The following is a 17,993-nucleotide window of genomic DNA, read 5'->3' as shown; positions in this document are numbered from 1 at the left end:
CACACATATACATACACACACACACACGATAATTATAATCTTTCATAACTACAATTTGTCAGTTATTCAAGAACAAAACATTTCAATAACTCCTTTAGAAACAATACCAAAATTAAGAACTCCTCAGTGGCCAAGAAAACCAATGGATGCACAGTGGAACTTTTTCTAAAAGCCAGTGTGATCTTGAGAGTGGGTCTAATTTAGATGGATTTGAGCTGGCAAGTGTTCATGGCCACATTTCTACAACACTTAAGGGACAGACCAAGGATGACAGTGGAATAGTTTTCTCCTGTCAGTGGTAATGTTTTCTGGAAAAATCTATCACTGAGCACTGGGCAGCCTGCCGTTACCTTTGAGGTCCAAGTTGCGGGCTCCATTGGAGTGCTGAGTAACGGTGCGTGAGTCGATCTTGAGCGTATGCACATTGTTGGCATCCCGGGACACCACCACATTGTGCCACTGGTTGTCACTGAGTGGCTTGTCTGAGTTTCCCTTCATCAGTGATGGTCCGTTGCCAAGATCAAAGACATAGTGAACATACCTGTGAAGAAACAAAATGAATAAGGAGTGTGTGAGTGTGCGTCTGTGTAGCTATTACAAATCTAGTTCAACAGCTGTAAAAAAAAGGGGGGGGGGGGGGGAAATCACTGTCAATCAACAATTTTTCAGTAAATGAGGAAAATCATGGTAGCACTTATTCGGAGAGTATTTTCTCATGATAATGTTTTCAAAGACAATGATGACAGGTCACAATCAAAAACGCACACCCTCCAATTAACATGATGAAGTGATTGAAGATAGACTTTTATTCTGTTCTTACTTTGTTTTGAATGCCTCTGATTAAGAACATATTCTGGTGGAAAATAACTTACCAGTTTGTGCGGGGGCATGAGGCTTGGGATTTCTATTGTTTACTCTCTGGTTTGACGTAGATATAGAAACCCGCTTTTGTCTAAAAGCCCCTGTTTGTACACAGGCAGACATGATGACACAGTTTCCTTGTTCACACAAAAAAGGTTGTCTTTTGTGTTAAGGTCATTGTGACTGTTTCATTCAAGGTATGTGCGGTTTTTTTCTACCTCAATTCCAATTCTTTTATGTTGCCTCTTGTCATTGTGTGGCAGAAGCATCTCAGGCTTTTGTATTGTAGCTGTGCTAAATATAGAGCACAAGAGGAATCAAGCAAAAGCCTCTTTTTGATACTCTAATTAAAAACAGCATTTAGGGTGATACAGTTCTCAATTCAGATTAGTTTATTTCAGGTTTGTGCTAGTGTTTGTATTCATATGAAATCTGCCAATTATTGTCAACGAAATCCATTGTGCTCACAATTAGCATTAACAGTCATCAGGTAATGAATTGTAATACAAAGAGACATGACTCAACATTCCCAGTCAATAACCACCTGAAGTATATAGAACTTGCAGCTGAAAACAATGAATTGATTACTCCCTAATATGCAGTCACTTTCATCGAGCCAACCCTGATTCATAGCAGCATTAACCGAGTCACTGATCTGTGTCAACTTTGAGGAAAAGGCTACATTTCAGCTATTTTGTTACACTGTATATTTTAGGTTCATATGGTATTTTATTGCTGGGAACAGTTTAAATGATAGTCGAGGGCTCCTTTCTTGATTGGTGTAGTCATCACTTGACAATTCACTACACTCCTCAGTGTATTTCACAGTGTGTAGCTGCAGGAAACGGACTGGATTGCTTTGCAAAGTGACATTATTGCACAAAACAAGAGACAGTGCATGACTTTCAGCAGACAGTGAGCCTTAAGGCTTTCATGTTTGTCTGTAGAAGATAGGAGATGAAGTAAAAGCCCAACTGAGAAATCAAATTTATTTACTCTCTTCAAAAACTAAATATTCTGAGAATGGGGCAGTAGGCAAAAGATTTTTTGGGAACAAAACAACATGCTACAACCAGCATCTTTTAACCTTTCTTGTCAATCAACTGAAATCAAAAGGTACTAACCCTTTCACCAGTTCCACAACGATAAAATCACTCCCATCGCCAGAGTTGAAGAGCATCAGGCCATCAGGTGTGGTGGTTTTAAACTGAAAGAAGAGATGCATGGAGGCATAAGCTTGCAACGTGGCTAAGGCCAAGTAGCTGCCCTTCGTTCGAAACGTCACTGGATCTGCAATGATGTGGCGCATGCCAAAGCGGGCATTCAGCTCGCAGTAAGAGATGTCCCCATTTTTACACTGGTCTAAATATGGCACCCCGTTGAAGGTCAGGCCCTGGAGATGGCCAATGAAGTTTGAGGGCACCACAGATATGAAGCGGCGCTCAGTCATGATGCCGGTCTCGATGTTGTGGAACTCAAGACGTGTGTGGGCACCAGTCATCTGGCCTGAAATAGTGGAGTACAAAAAAAAAAAATCTATTAATTGTAGTGCAGTTTGTAATTTTTATGAAAGCTGTATGTCAAACTCAATAATCCTGGAAGAGCCACTGTAACATGAAAATGTCTTTTTAATACTTTTAACTTAAGGCAATGCATATTAAACTCTAATTTACTGTATCTGCCATATTCATTTGGTGATAATCACATAATATATGATTGTGGCATAGCTGTATTATGCTTATTAGATCTTAAAATTGATTTTAGTTGCTTGACAAAAAGTGTGTGTAATGCATAAGGTTTTATTGCATGTGTTCACAAAGCATGAACCCATTTTTCTAACCTGCTCTGAAGGAAATTATACAAGCATAATATTGTAGAAAATCTCTTGTTATTGCTCTACATGCCACAATTTATACTGTATAGTGTTTACTGGGAGATGTGGAGTAATGAGCTTGGCAAACTGCCGATTAAACTGCCTTCCCTGCTGAAACCTGGCCAGCCATACCAGAACCCCTTAGGCGCTTCCTCCTTTTTCTTTCCCATAAAGCAGGCTGTGAACAATTCAGACCTTCACAGGGTCATCCATTGCTTCTGGCCTCACTGGGCCCACTCGCTTTTCTTCATCTAGCTCACACCTTTTTCCCTTACCTCTTCCCTCTCATCCTTTCGCCTGAGGCCAAAATACTGATTGTCTGTGCCACCTCATCTTTTGACCTTTCATACTGCTCTTGGTACTTTCTTAGTAGTTGAAAAACTGTGTTCCTCTGTACTTTGTACAGAGCTGCTCAATCACAAGTCAGTACATTTAAAAATAAAAAAAAAAGTCTTACTTCTCTTTTGTGATCAGTTTAAATTGCATATAGCCTCTCCTTTCAGCACTTTATACAACTACACTGAACAAAATTATAAACGCAACACTTTTGTGTTTGCCCCCATTTTTCATGAGCTGAACTCAAAGATCTACGACTTGTTCTATGTACACAAAAGGCCTATGTCTCTCATATTGTTCACAAATCTGTGTTAGTGAGCACTTGTCCTTTGCCGAGATAATCCACCTCACAGGTGTGGCATATCTAGATGCTGATTAGATAGCATGATTATTGCACAGGTGTACCTTAGGTTGGCCACAGTAAAAGGCCACTCTAAAATGTGCAGTCGCAAGTTTTGAGGGAGCTTGCAATTGGCATTCTGACTGCAGACATTTCCACCAGAGCTGTTGCCTGTGAATTGAATGTTCATTTCTCTACCATAAGCCGTCTCCAAAGGTGTTTCAGAGAATTTGACAGTACATCCAACAGGCCTCATAACCGCAGACCACGTGTAATCACACCAGCCCCGGACCTCCACATCCAGCATCTACACCTCCAAGATAGTCTGAGACCAGCCACCCGGACAGCTGCTGCAACAATCGGTTTGCATAACCAAAGAATTTCTGCACAAACTGTCAGAAACCATCTCAGGCAAGCTCATCTGCATGCTCGTCGTTCTCATCGGGGTCTCGACCTGACTGCAGTTCATCGTTGTAACCAACTTGAGTGGGCAAATGCTCACATTCGATGGCGTCTGGCCCTTTGGAGAGGTGTTCTCTTCACGGATGAATCCCGGTTTTCACTGTAAAGGGCAGATGGCAGACAGCGTGTATGGCATTGTGTGGGTGAGCGGTTTGCTGACATCAACATGTGGATCGAGTGGCTCATGGTGGCGGTGGGGTTATGGTATGGGCAGGCGTACGTTATGGACAATGAACACAGGTGCATTTTATTGATGGCATTTTGGGACAAATACCGTGATGAGATCCCGAGGCCCATTGTTGTGCCATTGATCCACGACCATCACCTCATGTTGCACCATGATAATGCACGGCCCCATGTTGCAAGGATCTGCACACAATTCCTGGAAGCTGAAAACATCCCAGTTCTTCCATGGCCAGCATACTCACCGGACATGTCACCCATTGAGCATGTTTGGGATGCTCTGGATCGGCGTATACAACAGCGTGTTCCAGTCAATATCTAGCAACTTCACATAGCCATTGAAGAGGAGTAGACCAACATTCCACAATCAACAACCTGACCAATTCTATGCGAAGGAGATGTGCTGCACTGCGTGAGGCAAATAGTGGTCTGGTTTTCGGACCCCCCAATACAGTAAAACCGTACATTTTAGAGTGGCCTTTTATTGTGGCCAGCCTAAGGCACACCTGTGTCATGCTGTCTAATCAGCGTCTTGATATGCCACACCTGTGAGGTGGATGGATTATCTCGGCAAAAGACAAGTGCTCACTAACACAGATTTAGACAGATTTGTGAACAATATGAGAGACATAGGCCTTTTGTGTACATAGAACAAGTCATAGATCTTTGAGTTCAGCTCATGAAAAATGGGGGTAAACACAAAAGTATTGCGTTTATAATTTTGTTCAGTGTATATGGATTTGCTGTGACTGTAGTTCACCATTTCCAGTCTTTTAAAATGAGACATATTGATTTGATTTGATTTATTCTTTCAAGCATGTAAAGACAGTTAATATATCAACACATAATTTTACACATATCCAACAAATGCTAATCCAATATCAATTTGCTTATACCTAGTACATGCTTGAATGGAGTAGGAAGAAGTCAGACTTATCCAGTCCTACCCCATGACATCATCTTACATCATTGGTTTGCAAGACATATTGCAAGTCAGTGTGGGTATGATCATGACCAATGTTGGGTATTAAGGTATATTAATAAAACAAAAGTATGACATTTGCCAATAAAGACACTTTAGCTGCCTCTGAGGTTAAGTGACAAATGGTAAAACACCACACATTATTGTGGGGATAATACATATAGATTTGAGAGCACCACACCATCCTTACACTCAAAGCCCCAAATTAATCTGTGTCCCCAAAACACAACTAACCTTCCACTGTGACATTATCCACAGACAGCTGCAGGCTTTTGCCTCGTCGCACCACCTTCACCATGTGCCACTCATTGTCGTTCAGCTTCTGTCCCGCAAACAGTATCTCAGGTCCTTTGCCTGTAGTAAGGGGGAATTCAAATCATAAACAGCACAGTGGAAATACTATGTGCACCTACTCGCGCATCCACACAGAGTAGGTGACAGACAGTGGAGAAAACCTGCATGTTTGCACACCATATTCACACTATGGCTCCACTATTTCGGAAATGAAAGGAACTGTATATCCAGCCTGACAGACTGCAAAATAAAATGTTTTCTCAAAAGCTCAATGTTACAGCAGGTTGTCATCAAAGACAGTAGCACAAATGAGACATAGCCAGCTGAGGAAGCAGATTAGAACAGGCAGCCTACAATGACTGGAGATGTGTTAACAAATATCACATGAGGTCGTGTTATGCTTTCACAAAAATTTCATGTATCAGTTCAGCACATATAGGACTCTCACAACACACCCTGCAAGTGGGAGAGTTGATGGACGAGACCAGACGGCTTAACTGTTCATCCTCCAAATGGCTCTTCCCTCGTAATTCCCCCTTTCCAATTCTCTACTCCCAGTTCCCTTCTGCTCGCCTCTCTCGCTGGTGCCACTACCACTGAAAGGTGACACTGATGCAATGGCATATGGTGTTGCCAAAGTGCTTATTAGAGCCATATTTGCATAAGCATCTTTTCAAAGTAGCAAACAGGCTATTTTTATCTTGCCAATGACAGAGCCTTATGATATCAACATTAGAATAAGTTGTTGGCATGAGGGAGAAATACTGTAGTACAGATTTTGATTACAATTACAGTCATAAATACTCTTTCAATTCACCATGTTGAGCTGAAGTGATTCATGGCTGAAGTCAAGGCCGTGGCTGGCACTAGATAATAGCTGTGTCAAGGTTTGTTTGAGGCTTCAAAATGGACATACATGGGTGGGAAAGTATGACAAAAGGAAAAATTATCCCTGAGGTTTGTGTAAAACACCGACACAATGAAAGGAGTCTTCCACCTTGTTGGTAGCAAGGCAGACTAAAAAAGCAAAATGTCAGAGGAGACCAGTCACTTGCATTAAGCCACCTTATGTAGTCGCAGGGCTTTTGGGCCATTTTGTCACTGGGGCTAGTAGATAAAGAAACTACGATAATAATAGATACTGGCTTTCTCACACCAGTAGCACTGATGATTTGCTTATTACAAATCTAATATTAGAAATCCCATTCCACATCCAGGGTAAGTGGCTTTTTTCTGATTGGTTGACTTGCTGAAGCCTGAGTCTATTACGCCAAGTGCTTGAGTAGATGGTATAGCACACCCAGACAAAATATGATTCCCCTTTCCAGTTGTGTGCGAAATTATTTAGTGTACTGGGGGAAAAGGTCCCATCAATTGATGTCTCCACCTGGCAAGAACACACACAGCCCAATGGAGAATTGTTTTCCCATTTACTCCTTTTTACTTTATTATATAGTTTTTTTTTTCCACAGGCTTTTAGTCTTCAGCCACATGAAATTGGATCCAGAGACTTTTGATCACACCATGTGTGAAGTAAATCTAAAACAAAGGCAGCTCCATTGCTCCAAAGAGAGCGAGAGGATGAACGTTGCCTGAAAAAGTTAAAGCTGATACAAAGATATATAGAGATAGAATATAGAAAAATGAGTGAAGATGGGAAAAAAGAAAAAAAGAACCCTCAAAAAGTACTAACTACTCAGAAACAAAGTGCAACATAGCATCAGCAGGGCTGGCTGGCTGATCAAAGCTCGTAAAAGTTAGAAAAGTCTAGTGCAGCACAACGGCCACGCTTTATAGAATAAAGTTCATGTAATATTTATTTGGCTTGGCTGATACAGACCACAGGGGAGCAAGGTCTACTGCTGCACCATTTGGCCATAATATCACTAACGATGGGGGGCAAAGATATTTATGGTGGTCAGGCTGGGACAGCCAAGCCCAAAAAAAAAAAGTTCTGGGCATAAGGCGGTAAAAGTGCAGCCAGGGACCCATTAGGTTGTAGGGGCAAAGTGCGATGCACAGTACACTTGTAGGAAAGGCACAGGAACAGCTGGAATGCAAGTCCCCAATCATCTTTTGCCTGTGGGGGTGAGATGAAGGGGTCAAAGGTTAAAAGAATAGTTTGCTTAGATCACAAATATGACCCTAAACAAAATCTGGCATGAGCATTGGCTTACTGCTCAGATCATAATGTCATCAGTGTTAAACCACATACTGATGAACCACCTGGTGTTGGCTCTCTGTGCTATACTGATGACAGTGAAGTCAAGTCTCACTTCACTACCCAGGTAACACTGTAAACAAGAAAGCTGAGGGCTAGTGGCCCAGAGATAAATGAGTCTTTAATGCAGCTACTGGCAGAGAGAAGTACTCACTGCTAGAAAAAGGGGGGGAGGGGGGGGGGCGCAGGGCCCATTTTTAAAAGACGATTATTAAAATGCAATTAATTCTCATCCTGCCACTTGTGCATTCTCATGCTGTCTGAAAGACCAGCAGGGCAAATGTCTGTGATCACATAAACAGAAGCATCTTTGTATCTCTTTTGTTCCCATCCTCTCTCAGCCTGTCACTTTCTTTTGCACTTTGAAGACGTGAGAGCTGAAGAGATGTCAGGAAAATGTCTTAAGAGTAAAAATAGCCAGGATTGTGGATTATTTTCACCAACTGTGTCAGCATAACATCAGTAAGAGGTGTTGTATAGCAGTCATCCGTCATTAGTTGCCGTGTTCTTTCTGTATACATTCATTCATTAATACAAGGGGATCAATGAAACAAGCCATCAGTTTGTTGCCATCATTCCGGCTGTGTGGTTGCCACTGCAGCAGTCAGCGCAGTTGTATAATTATGTCTAAACCCTAATCAAAACAACTTGAGAGGGTGGAGGTGGTCAGTCTGACGTGGGGGCAACTATTCTGTCATGACAATCAGGAAATGAAAGACAAGTAAAGTTTTGCTATGAATATTCCAAAGCAATCTAGATACCTCACAAACTACTGATGGAAATGTGTTCATTCAAAAGTCTGAGATGCTTAAAACAGAAGCAGCTGAAAAACTGAATATGTTGCCACAACTCAAATTCTTTCATTCCTGTTTGTTTCAGATATTGCAAACTCAGGCCTCAACATTAACTAAAAATGATTAACATGCTTCTTTTTGTTTATTTTACATTCTACATGAAATCAAAACACTGTGTGGTCCAACTAACATCCCCATTGTCACTCAGAGTCATGCCTAATTGATGCTGGCCACACAGCAAACTTTCCTGACATGTTTCTTTCACTAAAAAGCACCATGAAATCTGATGCTGGCCAGGGAGCTCAAACCCTGCCAAAGAGGAGCAATCACCGCTAGCCAGTGCAGTGGCCAAAACAACAACGATGCCGCATGCTAAAGGCCACAGGCATAACCAGACAAGTTTGCTGCTTGTGCAACACTAAACAAATATACAACCATACACGAGTCATGGAATCATATAGGGCAGCAAACCAGAGAAGCCAACCATTTGTCAGGGTCGCTTAGTGGTGCAGTATATGAGATCCTGTGACATCTAGCAGTGAGGATGCAGATTGCAACATTCAACAAAACTTTCATACATTACTAAACACGCAGCCATACTTTAAATGTCCATCTTAGCTGCTCCTAGCACCCTTACCGGAATTGGATGAAAAGAAGCACATTAAAAAAGGGCAGGTGGCTTGACTGGATTTTTGTAATCAACAGCTCCCTTGACCACAGTTAAACTTAAAGTGTCCTGTTTCTTCATATCTTTGCTTCTTTGATGACAGGGATTCACCATCTTCCTTGCTCTTATGTTAAACTATAATTCTCCACTTAAATTATAGTTCTAAAATTCATTTTAAAAAATGCTTCCTCTTTTTTCTAATGTTACTGTTTGTCTACAAACCATCTCCCAATCCAAGGTGCTACTTCTACATGAAATTCACACCAGTGTGTGGTTTGTCCATTCGGGGCTACTGTAAAAAACACAGCAGCCGGGATCAGCTTCTATGTAAATATAAAGGCTCATTCTAAGCCAAAGAAAATGCAACAATTCTTATTTTCTGGTGATTACTCAATCAAAACATAATTATGCATAATATATCCTTAACAAATCCTTCTAGATAATACCAACTGCACCTTTAAGCATATGGAGTGCAGAGGTCAGGGGTAACTGCAGGATGTGTTGGCAAGTCAAAGGTTGCTAGAAGGGATTTTATGCAAGGATGTGTCTTTACAAAACAAAATAAATGAACAGTAACTAAATTGTAGAATCACTCTGTGCACCTAGCTTTTTTTTTTTTTTTTAAATACCAACTCAACTTAACACGGGAACCCGAGCAGAACCTGCCATCCTCAAGTATGGGATACAGAAGCAAATGCCAGTCCAAGCTCTGAGATTCAAATTCTGTGCAAGAGACAGTAAATTATGAGCAAGTTGCACTCAGGACTTCCGAGGTCATAAGTTACTGCAAAGCCACACACATTCATGCTTCCACACTTGCAAGCACCCATGAGAGAAAGAAAATATAACAGTGGACTGCAGTCCAATTAAAACGGGCTCTCGAAAAAGCAGCACTCCTCGAGGTTTCATTCTCAGCTCAGCAGTCCCGTCGTCAAAAAGAGAGCATGAGAGAAGAGAATGAGGAGTGAGAAAGAGACATCTGAAAGTGGAGAGATGTGGGTGCATACACTGTACCATGACCGAATATTTTTTAAGCTCAGCAGCAGAGCAACAAAAACCAAGACAGACCAAATGCTGACCAGGTGGAATTGATCCATATGGAAAAGAGAGACATAGCAAAGTATGTCTCCATAAAATTCCTGCTTAGCAAGACAGGGAGATGCTGTAATGAAAGTGGGATGTTTAATATAAGTGTAGGAATACTTGTGTCAATGATTAGCATTTCACTACCAGATAAGACCTCAAGCAAACCCCTGTTGTTCACCCAGCTGGGAAAGTACACTGTACAGTGAACATACTGTACTATTACAACTCACACACATAAGCACATATAATGGGGAGCACTCCTGAACATGTAAATAAACAAATAGACATTTAACAATAGAAAATTAGAGAATTAGCATTCACTCAATATTTATAAATATTTTTATCAACATTTCTTGGTCAGGGCCAGGTTAAGCAACCTCGTGGCCCTGAAGCCCCTATCAGTTGTTTTAAAACAAAAACTTTAAAAGACAAAATTCAATACTGAAAAAACATAACCACCCTGGAATCATTTATTCATATTCTCCACTTAGGTTTCATGTAACTGCCCCTCTTCAATGTGCAAACTTGCCAGTCACAGGTGAAATGTTTAACAATCAAGGAAGGTACAAACCACATTATAGTTATACCAAGGAGTTTGAAACCAGAGAAACCGCATAAAACACAAAAATCTCTCTCACAAACACAGGACAAGTCATTACTGGTGTTTCTTAGACTACAAAACCACAAGTAACAGCACTCCAATCCAACTATCAGCCAAAGGTCACTGTACTATCAAGAAAACACAAAAGGAAACACTAAAAATGATTATTCTAATCTAAAAATTCACCAAGCACCATGCTGACACAAAACCCAGGGTTTGAGAGGTATTACTACAGGTCAGCATCAGACAGATTTACTACACACAAGCAGCAAATGCAACAGCTGAGTCTAACTCTTACATCCTAGAGACTGAACTGGACACTCTGAAAATGTCAAACCCACCAGTCTGTGAATATTTCCCTGTTCTTCTTTATCTTTGGTACTGGCGTTGTCCTTCACCTATTGTTGACACGAGTCGTCTCGCCCTCGCTCCTCGAGCCTCTCGACGTTCAATGTAACGCAGGTGCCGCTAATTAGATGGCTCCGTTTCAACAGGTGAAACAGTGCTGCTGTTCGCAGCAATGGGTTTGCAACTAGGCCAGTGTCCCCAGACTGAACCGACCGGCCTAGTTCATCGGGCCTCATTCACTAATATGTGCGTAGAAATGTGCTTACTGTAACTTGCGCACAAAATAAGTGTGCACGCAAAGTTACCTGCATACCAACCAGTTTGTTCTTACCACCGGGTCTATCGCTCTAAAGAGAAAGGCCCAGGCAATGAACACACTGCCACGCCCCCATTTGTCTATATAAGGAAATATGTATAGAGGTGTCTCGTGATCACGGGCTATACTTGTAACATAACATACTAGTTAAAATAAACTACTTTACATTTTCTAAGACAGCTGTACCTTCATAATTTGCGCCTATGTACAAATCTTCTCTCAATCTACGCATTCTCTTAATATATTTATGCGCGATGGTTACAAAAATAAAGACATATGAAACATCTTACCAGGCTGGTGAGGCCCTAGGTTGCAGCCTATGTACCCTATGCATCTACAGCCCAGTTCTTGGTGGTGTGCTATTGTCTGTATCCAGCTAATTATCCATATCAAATGTCTTTTTATAGAATAAAGAAAGTTTGTATTAAAAGATGACTTTTCATGGAACACACTGACTTCAGTTATGTGAGCGGGGGAAGTGGTAGGCGCTTCTTAGGCATAGCATAGGTGCTGTAGGCTATGAACTGAGACTACATTACTTTCTTGCTTCCTACGTTTGTAGGAGGTGTGTGTATTTACAAGAAATAGTGTGAGAACCTGCACCTCTCTTCAACCTTGCAGAAGAGACCATTACATGCTGTGCACAATACAGTAGACATACTGTATCTCTCACATGCTGCCCTGCTTTTCAAACAGACTAGAACTCATAACTGGACTACTGGGGATTTTAGTGTGTGTGTTGATGACAGACAGAGAATATGAAAATAAGAAAATGGGACCTATTTTCAAAAAGTTGCAGCTAAATTTTTAATTTAGGTTTTATGTTATAGCATTGTTGAAGGTGGGAGGGTTGGAGAACTCGAGTGTAATGACAGGGCAGTGTGAGTGTGATAAAGAGAGAGATGCAGTGTCAGCATGGCTGCTTTCCCAGCCAAGAACCTGGCTTGATGACATGTGTCTGTGTGCGAGTGTATGGGTGGGCAGGTAATCTTAAGGACAATATCCATGTGAATGTGTTTGCTATGCCTATAATGTATATCACAACTATTAGGAAAACAGACTAAGCTTTGAGGATTTATTCTTTGGATTTACATATTTTCTTTGTCACTTTGAGGGTAAATGTATGTGCTGTGGGTGTGTGTGTTGCAGATTATGTGCCAACCCCATGCCCCCTCTGCCATCTGTGCTCCTGGCATGGCTCCTTAGTGTCGGTAATGAAGAGGAACGCCCCCACCTCCTTCACACATACTCACACTGCCTCTATCTTTGTCATCTTCTTGTCTGTCTCCATAATAGTCCATTTTCTCCTTCAATGCATTCTCTTTAGCTGAAAATGCTACACTTTTTACAAACCCATGTATAAATTCACAAACAACTGATCTGTCCCAGGTATCTGTGCCTTTGAAACACCCTCATGAACTGCATCTCCTCTGAATCCACTTGACTTGCTATTGATTTTTTAAAGAGGATCACAGCATGTTCCCTCTAAAGTTCAAGCAGCTGAATGCTTTCCTTCCACCCAAATGCACAAATCCTATAAATACCACGCATCTCGTTGCTGCACAGAAAGGACCCCTGAAGTGTTCTGAAACTCACCCTGATAACTCCCCATTCCAAGATCACATATTCACATACACACATACACATACATGTTTGCTTTCATTCCATAATGTGTAGCCACAATGTAAGAGTGTAAGCAAGCTTCTGTCCCACCACTGTGAGTAATGCCAAGCGAACACCCACACAGTAGTTTAGTGTGTTATTGAGTACAATGTATTGATTTGAATGCTTTGGGTGTTTTTTACTGCTACCCCAAACATTAATCCTCACTGCTATATACTGTACCTGACCTTAAGTTGGTTAAATGTTCACAGTTGCAACCCCACTCTCAGAGCCTACACAAACACAATTTAAATCGTACCGCACACCACCTACAACACATACACCTCTATCCACTGACATAATGAAAAAAGGTGAGTAAACTCTCACCTCCTGTTGGCATCACCATCAGAACCACATCCAAAAATAATTGTGATTTTTGAAATACTGGAAAACTGCATCAGTCAAAAGATTTAAATTCCATCACAACATCAATAGATTGCATTCTGGTTCAGCCCTTTAGTCTCTTTCTCAAATTGCTTTAACTTATTTGTCAATGATCCAAAAAAACAAAACTCAGTTACAGTTCAAGAAAGGAATTATTGCATGCTTGGTTTCCATAAAACACTGTTCTATTCTGCTAATCTGAACTGTTCTGCAGCTAAAAAGGTGGACAGCTGATCGGCTTTTCAGAAATGCATTTACTTGTCTAGTCTCTGCTGAACACAAACACACTTTCATACTCCATCATGCGCTTGTTTATGCTCTGGACCATTTTGAGGGCAGTAGTCTAGGGAATTTTTTGGATGCCATACCCCACCAAACTCCAGGGCCAAAGCCCTTTTTCCCATGCTTGCATCCAGTGAGTTCTCCCTTGGGCCAACTTGGCCTGGAGCAGATGGGTTGGTTCAGCATGGCATCACACCAGCTGACACAGTGGCATGTCAAACAAGCAGTCACAGGCCTGGGCATGCCACGCACAGCCATACTGTAGCACCATGTGGGAATAATGTTCATGTTCAGGCAGAAAAATGTTTCAGCAAATCAGAATAAACAAATATATATAATACAGATGTGGCAGAGTATTCAGCATCAAGAAAAGCAATCACTGGAATTACCTGCATTTATGTATAGAATCATCTTAAAATATGGCCAGGGCTTATCTGAGTTACATCTATGAACAATAATCTATTTTAATACAGAAATCATTCTCAAACATCCATAGCATAGATTAGAAAAACTATGTGAACGTCCAGGCTAATGGCATCAACAAATGCTAATTGGAGTGAAACTACACTGGAGGTGTGGTTTAAAGCTACTCTGACTTTTCTAAAAACACTCAAAACATTCTGAGTTTGCTATTCACAAGAAGCATCTTTTGCTTCATCCAGTCGACAGACAAATTCTCTGTAAATGGAGAAGTGGGCTAGAAGTGGGTGCTAGAGTAGAATAACAGGCAAATACTAAAATGAATAATTTAATTTGTGATGCCCAGACATGGACACTGCTGTCTCTCAAACAAATAAATACATACGTCAGTGTGCCATGGAACCCCCACAACACTACTGGGGAAATGTTATGTAGACTTGTGAAAGTAAGGCTGAATTTTTTTGTGAAGAACATGAGCTCTATGCATGTTCTTGTGTACCAAGATGAACATATCATTCTAACAATGCAGTAGATGGAGCATCATGACTTGGGGCTGCTTGGCTGCCTCTGGGCTTGGACAGCTTTCCATCATTAAAGATAAAATAGATTTCCAAGTTTATCAAGGTATCTTATAGGATCATGTCAAGGTGTCTGTCTGCTGACTGAAGTTCAGTAAAAGCTGAGTGATGCAGCAGGAGAGTGATCCTAACCATCACAGTAAATCTACTACAGGGTGACTTCAAACAAAGAAAAGCCACCTTTCAGAGTGACAGGCAGAGCTTGAGCCTCCACTCGACAGAGAGTTGTTTGTTATTAGCTTAAGCACATTGTGTTTGCCCATGCTTGTGACTCGATTGAAGATCAGATTATGTTTTATGACCAATTAATGCAGAACGCCAGCTAATTCCAAAGGATTCAAATACTGTTTGGTGCCACTGTGTTAAGTCAGAAAGTACACACAAACAACAATAACTATTTGCCAGACTGTAGTCAAGGCCTCAACCTTGCATGTGCCAACCCCTATTACAGATACTATGATGTCCACACATGCACAAACATATGCATACAATCCTGTCTACCCAACTTACAGCCCTCAGTGCAGACACACACCATGCACTCAACTCACAATTAACCACACTCTATTCATCAAACAGTAATAAAGGACACACATGCAATCCTAGATTACACTAGACCTGGCACTCGCTCTCCTTCACACACCAACACTGACACACATGCATGCACTCACCCCTCTGTCCTCTGCAAACGGTGATGATGGCCTGCGTTTTAGAGGTTAATGGCTGTTTGCTCCTCACAACCTTCACACTTGATTACTCCAGTCTACTGGTGTCTGGACGTCAGGGGGCCTCAACTCCGGGACACCGAAGCCATCCCTGCCACCACTCACATATGCTAACCACATACATTAGACATTTTAATGTGAAGGACACTGTGTGCAAAAGGGAAGGTGTCACATCCTTTATGAAATGCAAAACAGGACTTAGAGATATGTAGACAATCAAAACAGTTCATTATTGCTGGTTACTATCTAAATGACTGAAAACAAGAGTCATCTGTGAGTACTGAAGGCTCTGCAGATGTTACATGACAATTACAGTCATATTTGTGTTTTGATTTACAAGAAGTGAAGTTTTCAAGGATTCAGGATTTACATTCTTATGATTAGTGAGTTCCAATTTTCAGTCAACTGGGTCACACATTGCTTTTCAAACATCTACAATAAAAGAACTGTGAACACAACACTGAGTTGCTACTACTGTTTTAGTAACTATTACCTACAGGCACAGGAACATGATTTCAGTTAGACCAATTCAAAACATTTTGTATACATTATGGATACAGATTATAAAAAATGTATACATTGGATAAGTCATTGCATGATGCAGACATGTTTGCCATGTGATGGGCTAAATATCGTAGGTTCAGTCAGCAGACTGGCAGGTGGGTAGAACAAGTGATTTAGCAATACCTGCCTCTGCCTCACAAACACTGCTGTGGTGCCCTTGAGCAAGGTCTTTAATTAACCCCTTCTTCCGTATGGGAATGTGTGTAACTGTGTGTGATCAGGGAGTTAGTTAGCCTGAATAAAATAGATATTAAAATCTTTAAATAAACAAATTATTTCTGTGTCCAATATTGATTTTGCCCCTTTACATAAGAAAAAAATTAAAGTAAATTGAGGACAAGTAAAACATATTGCACATTAAATAATTAATGGAATTGACTTTGATCAAATGCAGCTTACATTTAACAGTTTTCAGCATACAACAATGTAATGCACAGTACAACTGAGTTATCGTTCACTGGTTTCAAAAAGTGCTTTCATTGCTATTATAAAGTCCTAATAGATAGTCCAGAGTGACAAAAACTCCTCAGAACCCTGAGCTGTTTCTTTTATATGTGGCTAAAATTGAATTTACAGAGGCATGACTATGCAAATGATATCTTATTCAGAGACCTAGGGGTGCCATTTTATGATTCATGACCAGTAACAGTGTTAACTGCTTTCATTGACTTTTAGATTCAGAAGTGTCTTGTTTAAAAATGAGCAGAGCAATGGCTAAATTGGAAAGCATGTTTGGTCACACAAGTCTATATACCATTTACATTATACAGGTGACATTTTTATATCATTGTGCCTTACACTTTTATCCCCCTCAGGCACATTGCAGCATCATTTACCAAAAGGTCATTTTATCCACAGACCATATATAGGAATTGATGTAGAAATAACTTTTGTGAAATGTGCTAGAGAGGGCTGAGTGTTCTTTGATAGAGGCAAGTGACCCATATGGACTTGTTATTTTTTTGTTAAAGCAAAGGCAGATAGCAGTTACATAAGACTGTAGAAGTTAATATGGTTTCAAGAAGCAGAATTTACTTTGCTCTTCACTGTTATCAGGATAAGAGCTTTGACGATAATGCCATTTGACTCTTATCTTACAATATCATATTTTCTATCTCAAAGGAGTGCAGGCCTATCATAGATCTAATGAAAAGCTGGGTGTGTTAGTGTGTGTGTGCAAATGTGCCTGCACGTGTGCCATCTAAATGGCAGCTGTCTGGTAACAGCTAACATGCCATGATGGAAATGAACAAAGTGAACAGATTACGTTGCAAGGAGACATCTACAACAACCCCCTGCTCCATCTATTGCTCCTTTCTGTGTTTCCTCTCCTTATTTTGTTGTTGCTCATGAATTTATTTCTTGTTCTTTCTTTCCCCTACGCACCTTTTAACTATTCTAACCTACATTTCTCCACCTTTAATTTAGCATGTTCCACCCCTGTAAAATAGTTCCCCTTTTATGGTGTATGTTTTACCTCTGAGGGGTGGGGTGGATTTGTACGGGTGCACTAGAGAGATTGGTGAGTGGTAAGCAGACGACCTGGCAGTCATTTGAGGACTGTGTCACACTCTGACACAACAGCAAAACAGCCCCCTGTGGCCACACTGAAAGAACCTCCTGAGTGGTGACACATCACAAACAGGGACACAAAAGACAGGAGGTGGCCAAAGAATACAAAACTCTTTGTGTGGTTGTGATGGCAAAGGAGGGGTTATGAGAGAAGAGGAACTAGAAGAAGGAAGTGGAGCAGCAAACAGATTATGACCCCCAGCAGGGATCATCATTTGCCTGGCATTCTGACCTCCCTGCCACTAACAGAGATAAGTCAGACTCTGCTTGTATGAGTGTGTCTACGCTTCTTTCTCTAAAACAAAATGCGTGTGTAATGCTTTCTCACACACAGACAATTTGTATTCACTGGCTGCTATCAGATGCCAAATTTTCGCTTTCCCGCTGTTCACACCCCTTTGCGGGTAGGGTGCGCTGGTGGTTTTAGCATCCATGCCAAGATAAC

General features: G+C 41.0%; 1 protein-coding gene across 8 annotated transcripts in view; it reads right to left on the bottom strand.

Moving 5' to 3' along the window:
- Positions 1–17,993, bottom strand: part of nrxn2b (neurexin 2b) — a 711,574-nt gene that overhangs the window by 326,260 nt on the left and 367,321 nt on the right. For all 8 annotated transcript variants that reach the window (XM_020616301.1, XM_020616300.1, XM_020616308.1 and 5 more), the window contains 3 exons: positions 5,272–5,391; positions 1,986–2,367; positions 351–541 (listed from right to left, as the gene is read on the bottom strand). In XM_020616301.1, coding sequence (XP_020471957.1) covers positions 351–541; positions 1,986–2,367; positions 5,272–5,391 — 693 coding nt within the window. The remainder of the gene's footprint in view (positions 1–350; positions 542–1,985; positions 2,368–5,271; positions 5,392–17,993) is intronic.

Source organism: Monopterus albus, unplaced genomic scaffold (genome assembly GCF_001952655.1).
Source record: "Monopterus albus unplaced genomic scaffold, M_albus_1.0 scaffold173.1, whole genome shotgun sequence".
In the NCBI taxonomy this organism is placed as follows: domain Eukaryota; kingdom Metazoa; phylum Chordata; class Actinopteri; order Synbranchiformes; family Synbranchidae; genus Monopterus; species Monopterus albus.
Note: the sequence above shows the minus strand (reverse complement) of the source record. Positions and strands in the feature narration are given on the sequence as shown.